General features: G+C 58.2%; 3 protein-coding genes across 3 annotated transcripts; 1 reads left to right on the top strand and 2 right to left on the bottom strand.

Moving 5' to 3' along the window:
* Positions 1-23: 23 nt before the first annotated feature.
* DACRYDRAFT_60278 (cation efflux protein) lies at positions 24-2,284 on the bottom strand (the record flags this gene model as incomplete). The annotated part of the gene is made up of 5 exons (XM_040775624.1): positions 24-530; positions 587-712; positions 1,472-1,549; positions 1,799-2,025; positions 2,101-2,284. Coding segments are annotated over 5 exons (1,122 nt in total), but the record flags the coding sequence as incomplete, so codon positions are not given.
* Positions 2,285-3,739: 1,455 nt separating this feature from the next.
* On the top strand, positions 3,740-4,414 carry DACRYDRAFT_112631 (uncharacterized protein; the record flags this gene model as incomplete). Its single annotated transcript, XM_040769454.1, has 2 exons — positions 3,740-4,021; positions 4,085-4,414. The coding sequence occupies 2 exons, from the start codon at positions 3,740-3,742 to the stop codon at positions 4,412-4,414; spliced, it is 612 nt and encodes a 203-aa protein (XP_040623490.1).
* A 586-nt stretch (positions 4,415-5,000) lies between these two features.
* On the bottom strand, positions 5,001-8,833 carry DACRYDRAFT_120019 (ARM repeat-containing protein; the record flags this gene model as incomplete). Its single annotated transcript, XM_040770918.1, has 7 exons — positions 5,001-6,148; positions 6,297-6,379; positions 6,426-8,328; positions 8,376-8,509; positions 8,556-8,645; positions 8,705-8,779; positions 8,828-8,833. The coding sequence occupies 7 exons, from the start codon at positions 8,831-8,833 to the stop codon at positions 5,206-5,208; spliced, it is 3,234 nt and encodes a 1,077-aa protein (XP_040623489.1). The 3' UTR covers positions 5,001-5,205.
* Between the last annotated feature and the right edge of the window lie 15 nt (positions 8,834-8,848).

The following is an 8,848-nucleotide window of genomic DNA, read 5'->3' as shown; positions in this document are numbered from 1 at the left end:
CCCCCCCCCCCCCCCCCCCCCCGCTAACTAGCAAGCGCCTTCGGCCTACAACTACAAAACGGCTGTCCCACACTCCCCTCCAGCTGGATACTCAACTCCTCCAAGCCGTCCAGCTTCTCTCTCAATACCGTCTCCACCCTCTTGACAACTCTCTCCGCGTCCACATACCCTACTTTCTCCACTCTGTGCGGCTCGGCGGAATGGAGGGACTCGAGAGAGGCGGGGTTGGGCGAGAGCTGGATATGGATCGACCCTATTAACGTCACTGCGTCCTTTGGCCAAAACCTAGCTGCAGAATAACTCTCCAACCCTCTTACGCTCGCCAGCTCACTCAGTGCCTGCCGTATCTGCCCCTCCCTCTCCTGGCCTACGTCCAGCGCTAGCACACGCGCTGAGTCTACCATTAGGGGATAGACGGAGGCTGCGATCAGCAGGGCGATGAATATGGATGCTAGGGGGTCGAAGCCGTTCCACCCGTAGAACTTTATTAGCAGGGTGGAGATGATGACCCCTACTGAGCCTAGGGTGTCCTGCGGGCGGGGTGAGCGGTTTTGGGGGTTAGGGAGGGGAAGGGGGGGGGACGTACGGCCATGACGTGAAGGAATACACCGCGCATGTTGTGACTGTGTCCGTGGTCGTGCCCGTGTGCGCGCGTGTGCGAATGGGCATGGGCATGGGCGTGCTCGTGGGAGTGGGAGTGGGAGTAGGAGTCCTGCACCCCAACAGCAAAATTCGGCGCCCTAGGAGTCTTAAGAAAATGGCTCGTCCCCGGACTGATTGGTGTGTCCTCCACTTCCACTTCCAATCCCGAGGTAGGGGACTCCTCCACGTTCCCGTTCACCGTTCCCATTACGGGGGGCGCGAGCCTGAACCCGAGCCCAGTGCCGCGGCCGGGGCTGGGGCTGAGTAGGAGGGTTGCAGGCCGGTGAGCTCGAGCTGTGGGTGTGGGGGAATCGTCCATCCCTGAAGTGTCGGTGGACATCTTGATAGGACTGGGACTGGGGCTGGGGGTGTGGAAATGCGCTCTCCGTGGTTGGGGGGGCGTGTGCGTGTGTTGGTGCTCGTGCGTGTGCTGGTGTTGGTGCAGGTGCGTGTGCGTGTGCGGGTGGTCGTGGTCGTGGTCGTGGTCCTGGGGGTGAGAGTGAGGATGAGGATGATCGCACTCCTCCCCATGTACGTGATCATCTTCCGCATGCTCATTCTCATGCTCGTGTCCGTGATCGTGCTCATGCCCGTGCTCATGCCCGTGCTCGTGCCCCCCATGATCGTGCGCATGATCGTGTCCGTGATCGTGCCCGTACACATGCGCATGCGCCCGCTGGGGCGCGTACGTCCGCCCATTGACCATATGCGTATATTTCCCATAAGCGTGTTCGTGCGAGTGTGCACTATGGCTTGCGTGACCTGCGTGTCCTGCATGGCCTGCGTGACCTCTATGGCCTGCATGACCTCCGTGACCTCCATGTCCTACGTGCGAGTGGGAGTGGGAATGGGAGTGCGAGTGTGAGTGAGCATGTGCATGCTCGTCGTGTGCATGCTCATGCTCGTCCTGTCCATGCCCGTGTTCAGCATGACTGTGATCATGGCTATGATCATCTCCACCGTGGTCGTGCTCGTGCCCGTGGTCACCGCTGTGCTCATGACTGTGTTCGTGCCCGTGTTCATGCCCGTGGTCGTGGTCGTGGTCTTGTCCTCCATGCCCATGGTCATGTGCGTGTCCATGTCCATGATGATGATGCGCATGCCCCCCCGTAGCCACCATCCCAAAAAGGTTAACCGCCAACCCCAGCCCACTCACCAACAACAACCGATCAACGTTCATCTCCGGCGGGTCTACCAACCTCTGCCCCGCCTCCAGTACGATGAACAGCGACACAAGGAGGAGGAATATCGAGTTTGCGAATCCTGATAGGGTCTCTATGCGGGAGTAGCCGTAGGTGAAGAGAGGGTTTGGTCGCCATTTGGACATGACGCTTGCTGTTAGGCCCATGGCTATCGAGAGGCAGTCGAAGGCCATGTGGATGGCTAGGTAGGATAGGGTTAGCGAGCATTAGGAGGAAGAGGAGAGCAGCGGGGAGCAGAGGAAGAAGGAAGACGCACAATCAGATATCAACCCCAAGCTATTCGTCCAAACCCCATACAGCATCTGCACCGCCATATACCCAAGGTTAACAAGCAAGAAGAGGAATATCCGGCGGGACTCGGGGTGGGACCAGATATGGCTCAGATAGATGTTGATGAGGTGGAGTGTGCGCTGAGTGGGGGGCGTCTTGGGGGGTTGAGAAGGGGTGGGCCTGGGGGTGAGGGTGTGTCGGAGTACTGGTTTGGGTTGGGGGTTAGCGGAGAGGGAGGAGAGGGGGGCAGGCGTACCGTATATGAGCGAGCTGAACAGCGCCACGTCCCCCACACCAGGGGGGGCACGGAAGGCCAGCGCACCGAACAGAGCTCCCAGGAGGGAATAGGTGGAGAAGGTGAGCGTGGCGTGGGATTTGGGGGGAAGGAGGAGGGAGAGGGTGTGGGATGTGTGGGGGAGGAGGAGGGAGGTGAGCGCTAGGAGGGGGAAGAGGGGGAGGGAGAAGAGTGCCGGGAAGGGGGGGAGGATGTCCTATGTGCGAAATGGTGAGTGTGAGTGAGTGAGGGAGGGAAGGAGCGTACGAATACTAGGCCTAGGAGGACGATGGCGAGCGCTATGACCGATCCTCCTACTGCGGGGTAGGAAACGGGAGGCAACTTCTTTTTCCCATATGTGCAGAGGGCGAACACTGCTAGGCAAAGGAGGGTGAAGGCTGTGATGGGGAGGGAGCGGGAAGGGGAGGGGAGGAGGGAGATGAGCAGCAGGAGGGAGGGGGGAAGGAGGAGGCGGGCGCTAGGGGGCTGCGCGAGTTAGGCATTAGTGCTTGTCGGTGTTAGCTAGGAGAGGGCGTACGGTTGGGACTAGAGCTGCGAGCTGTATGAACTGGGTGAGGAGGAGTACTCTGCGCAGGATCAGTATGGAGCGTGCACAGGAAGTGCGGGAAGAGGATGCGTACTTTGTCCCACTCAGCCCGCGCATCATCCCCAGCAGAGAGAAGACCTCGAGAAACCTAAGAGCGGCATGCAGTGCGCTATTCCTAATGTTGGCGTGCACTGGAGTAGGCAGTTGGGGACTGTCTGTCTTTTGTTTTCTCCGTACGCGTGTGAGGAGGGTTTCGACGAGTGATTGGGAGAGGAGGAGTGCTAGAGATGTCCATATTACGCCTGTATCGCTGTTGACAAGCCATAGATGAGCGACATGCGTACTCAGCGCAAGTAGGGTGCCGGATGAGACGAGCAAGAGTATGAGTTCTGGTGGAAGTGTACGGCGCGCGCTTGGAGGGAGGTTGGAGATTGAGATTGATGGGAATGAGTGATGGGGAGTTGTTAGTGATATTGAAGGGAATGAAGAAGTGAAAGGAGTTGATAGAGCGACGGAGAGACGGCCGCGTGTGTGAGCTGGGGCGTACATGGGGGCAGTGGGGGGACAATGAGGGGGGGGGGGGAATGAGGGAGTGGGGGTGGGTAGGAGTGGGAGTACTGGGAGTACTGAGAGTGGGTTGGAGTGGGAGTGGGAGTAGTAGGGGGAGTGGAAGTGGTAGTGGGAGTGAGGTAGTGAGAGAATGACTTTTGTTTGCAGTGGATAGTTCGGTGTCTAAGTGAATGAAATGACCTAAAAGGTCCACACCAATTGAACCCGTTACACCTTCTCACTCCTCCCACTCCGATGGAAATACTCAACCCCCGCACTTCCCTACTATCAAACAGAGAACTCCTATCCCTAATTCAAGAATCAGACACCTCCACCACCTCCCTCCTTCCAGCAAACCAACGTTCCCTATCCATCGCACTCCGTTCATACCTCACAAGCACACATGTCGACACCGCTCTCCAGACGCATACCAGCCTTCGCTTGCTCGTACACGGGCTTGCACGATGGGATCTCACAAAAGCGGAGAAGCTGCAGATCGTTAACCTCATGCCTACCAGCTTGGTCGTACTCTACACCGTGCCGCCCCCCCCCCCCCCCTAACATATGGGCCGATACTGGGTCGGCACTGATCCAAACCAGGTTATTGAAGACTTTGAATACCGTTTTCCGCAGGACTCTGCAAATGGGATCTTAGCGCTCGTACAGGCTTGTCAAGCAGAAGCAGGAACAGAGCTCGTAGCTGCCCGAGGGTCTCCTGATGCTTCCTCCAAGCCGGAAGCACTCGACAGGGACGGGGAAGGGGAGGAGTTGTTCTTACCCGAGGCCGAGGCTGAGGGGGAAGGGGAAGGGGAAGGGGAGATGCAAGGAGAGATGGAGGGGGAGGGGATGGAGATGGAGATGGAGATGGAAGAGTTTGATTGGGGCGAGTTGGACGATAGGGAGATAGACGAAGATAGGGAGGAGGTGTAGCGCGTTAGCTTCACTTCCGTGTCCGACTCCCACGTCCGGCGTCCCGCCACGAGGTACGATCAAGTACCAGTCGTCTCCCCGCCATTTCGCACTGCCCCCATGTCCGATCCCTGTAGCACTGTACACTGAACACGGATCCCCTGAGTGGAGCAACTGTACCGAAGTAGAAGTAGCTATAGAAGTCTGTCTGGAACTTGGACTATCGGCATGCTCATGCTCATGCTCATGGTCATCCTCATCCTCATCTTCATCTTCATCTATCAGCAGAGCGCGTCAAAGTTTAGGAAAACAGACCTCGAGTCACAGAGTCACATTCCACTGCTCATGCTACTGCTGCTGTACTTCAGTACCAGTATCAGCACCAGCACCAGCAGGAGGAGGGGTGGTCTGCACCCACGCGTGTGCGGGTCGGGAGGTTATCAAGTTAGGTAGTTGCCAACTCGTGTCATCGTCTGACGCCCTAACCCTGTACCTACAAAACCTCGTGCAGTCCACGCATAGTCACTGTCCGACCGGACCGGACAACAACCCCCCCCACCCGTATCCAGCGTCCTGCGCCCATATCGACATCGGTAATATTAACGCATTAAGGCACCATAGTCTCTTGACTACATCCATTAATTCTTGTGGTATCCAATGAAACGTGCAGAGCTCTGGGGGGACAAACAGTGAAAGTAGAGGAAAGGGAACAGAAACGAAATAGGAATAGGAAGAGAGAAAAGGGAATCGTGAGCATGCCTTGTCATGTCATAACTGTGCCAGCGTGATCGACGGCGCACGCGCACGCGGGCTTATGCCTGCACCTGCGCCAGCCCCGCCGCCGCCACTTTGTCCGGTATGACCTGGTTCAAGTGGCTCACAAGTGCGAGTAAAGCCGTGCGTGTCTCGTCGTCAATCTCCGTTTCTCCAGCAGGGACAAGCACGTGCTGGAAGAGCTTTAACAGCAAGTCCCAGTACGGGTCGAGCAGTGCCGGGTTCGCTTGGTAGATATGGAGTATGCACTTGAACACGGGCTTGTTTTCCTGCGTGTCGTTCTTCAATGGCAGCGCGGCGAAGAGCGTTGGCAAGACCTGTTCGGGCGGGACAGCAGTGAGGTTCTTGAGCAGCATACGCGCAACTGCTCCGCAGGCGTTGTCCCGCGCGTTCAGGGTCGTCCCGGCCGCAGACTCGGGGGTTTGGAAGAACGGCTGCAGGGTGCGGAGGATGTTGACGTACTGGCTCGAGGTGTCGACTTGGCTGTTCTCGACGAGGACGCCGAGGGCGTAGGCGGCGTTGGACCTGACTTCGACACCTTCGTCCGCGAGAGCAGGGTAGAGGATCTGGAAGAGCGGTTCGGTGAACTCGGTCACTGCAGCGCCCATGGCACCGATGATCTCTCCAAAAGTGCCTATAGCTGCAGACCGGTCTGCGAGACTGTGACCTTTCCCAGCGTACGTCGCGATGAGCGTCATGTACTTCGGGAAGGCGCCCTTGAATTCGCCTGCATAGGCATGGGCAAGGCCAGCGACGAGATCCATCGCCGAGCTCGTCAGGACCGAGTCGTACTCCGCCTGGTCTTCGTCCAGCATGTCCTCTGGCAGGGTCTCTTGATCCGTGTCCTGCTGGCAGACATGGGTGCGGTCCAGAACGGAGGTAGCGAGGTTGGCCACTTGCTCGCCGTACGTGCCGAGCACTGTCGGGCCGTACGAAGTGAGAAGCTCGCCAAGGGTGCTGCACAGCACGGCTACGGAAGACCTGGGATGAGAGTCAGCGATTGCTCAGATACGCAGTACGCAGCAGGCATAGAATCAGAAGAAACGTGTTTCGTCTCATCGCCCTTGGGCGTCGAAGTGAGCTGAGTTACGAGAATTTCATCATAAGACGTGTCCAGAACAGGACTCACTTCTCTTCATCGCTGCTCGAAGCGTCCGTCAAAGCCTCCATGATCACATCACGAATCTTGACGACGTTGTCGTGCAGAGGGGCCTATCATCATCAGCGACATCCAGGAATCACAGTGGAGAAGGCATACCGACGGCTGACCAGGTGTCCACTCATAGTTCGCCAAGACGTAGAACGTCCTGAGGAACTCGATCAAGCTCTGCACCGCGGCCTTCCTGATCCCTTCATAATAGTGCTCGAGGAGCGCAACAAGCATCTCGAGGCAGTTCTCGACATACGGCAAGAAAGGCAGCTTGACATTGGCGAATATCTGGCCCATCGCATCCGCCGCGATCTCCTTCTCGACCGCCTGGGCAGAGGAGACGTTGAGGATGTCGTCTACGTCCGCGTCCGCAGCGTCCTCCAGGTCGATATCCACATCCTCGTCCGACTTGATCTCGAGGGGCGCTTCGGCCGTGCCGTTGCCCAGGAGGGCAGCTTCGAGCTCGTCGGCACTGCCGATCTTGTACTCTGCCTCCTTGCAGCTCTTCATCAGCTCGGGGACGATCGCAGCGAGGTAGGGCTCCATGAGATCGGGGAACACCCGGCTCATAACGATGAAGAAGAGGTAGTTGCACTCGTGTATGCGGTAACTCTCTAGCTTGAGACCCGCCATCGCCTGCTGCATCATCGGCTCAAAGCAGGGACGGAACGCTTCCGCACCGACGGCCTCGGCGAGCGTACCAGCAGTGTCGACGGCGATACTGCGCAGGTCAAGGTCCTCTTCCTTGGTGAGGAAGAAGCAGGGCTCGATGCGCTTCATAAACTCTGGGAAGTAGGGCGTGAAACGGGCCTTGGCGGCATGTGCGGCCGAACCGATCGCGCCGATGATCGTACTCTGCATTTGGCGGTCGGCGGTCTCGAGCAGGCCGATAAGACGGACCATGAGCTCGTCCAGGTAGGGCAAGATATGGTCGCCCAGGCATTCGAGGTACGAGTCGAGTGCCTGGCAAGCGGTCGAGCGAGTCTGCTCCTCACCCATGAGGCGGAGGATGGCGGGGAGGAAGATCTCGTGTCGCTCGGCAGCTTCGTCTCCCAGGAACTCACACACACAGCCCAGAGCGATGCACGCCGCCTTGCGCACACGCCACTCCTGGTCGTTTAGCCCGGCATCGAGGAAGGGCCAGAGACTGAGGATGTGTGGCCGGATGTACTCGGAGCAGCCCTCGATGGCCACGCCGAACGAGACCATTGCGCATTTGCGCTGGGACGGGTCGGGGGAGGAGACATACTGCGTGACAAGGGTGTGGAGGGTAGGGAACACCTGGCTAGGAGGGAAGGTAGTAGCGAGGCTGTCGATGCAGCGGAAGCACAGGCGGCACGGGTTGTCTTCCTCCTCCTCGTCAGGCTCGTCCTCGCACCCGATGGGCATGATACGCTCGAGGATGGACTTGGCGAGTCCAAGCGACTGGATCTTGTTCTTGCGGTATTTGATCGTATAGATGAGCGCGTTAAGGGCCATGACGCGAATCGACTCGTCTACCTCCTTGTTCACTGCCACAGTGAGGAAGAATTCGACAAGCTCGGGCAGGGCTTTGCCAATCAGAGGCGTGTCGAGGATGAGAAGGGTCTCGATGACATCAAACCCGTGCTTGGCGCCATCGCTGTTGTCGGTAGCGACACAGTCGCGCAGGACAGCAAGGATCTGGGGGAAGATGCTCTGGAAAGTGCGAACCTGGCCCTTCTCCTCGGCATCGATGAACTGTGCCAGCATGCCCAGGGCACGGATGGTATTGACGCGAACTTCCATGCTCTCTGGATCCTGGATCGTACGGCGGAACAGCTCGTACACCTCGGAGACGTGAGCCGAAAAGGGCTCATTGATGCTGTCCGTCAGCGAATAGAGGATGAACACGCCGACCTCGCGTGTCGACGCGGCAGGAGCGGTGGAGGCCTCGTATAGCCAGGGAAGGAGGGTGGGCCACGCCTTTTCGCGCATCTCGCAGCTGGCGATAGCTGCTATGACGCGTGCAGCCGTATGGCGGACGATGGAGCTGCGAGACGATCAGGACGCACTAAATGGGGGAGGTGTAGGGCGTACATGGGCTCGTGAAGCGCGAATTCGAGGATCTTGGTTTTGATTTCATTCCTGATCTCGACCGCAGTTTCTGTCCAGAGCTTGGCATGATTCGACGCGATACGTTTACGGAGCTCGACACCAGCGAGTTGTCGCACCTGGGTAACAGTGAGCATACACCCGGGGTCTGGAAAGCGTGCGTACGCCAGCATCAGGCGCGGTGAGGAGGATCTGGAAGAGTGCGGGTACACATTGCGGGTTACGGTAGTACTGCTGGGCGAGGGTTGCGGTAGCCTGTTACCGCACGAGTCCGAGTCAGAGCGTGAAGAACGGATGGGGGAGAGGGGACATACCGCTTTTATCTGGGTTGTGTCGGATGAAGCGCTTGCAGTTGTGAGGAGTGCGTGGAGGCCGTTTACAAAAGTTGGCTTCTAGGATGAGCAGTGTTTTGGCGATAGTGGGAAGAGATTGCTTACATCCATACTTTGCAAGAAAGA

The sequence above is a fragment of the Dacryopinax primogenitus genome (genome assembly GCF_000292625.1).
Source record: "Dacryopinax primogenitus strain DJM-731 SS1 chromosome Unknown DACRYscaffold_29, whole genome shotgun sequence".
Taxonomy (NCBI): Eukaryota; Fungi; Basidiomycota; class Dacrymycetes; order Dacrymycetales; family Dacrymycetaceae; genus Dacryopinax; species Dacryopinax primogenitus.
This window is presented reverse-complemented; position numbering and strand designations above follow the sequence as displayed.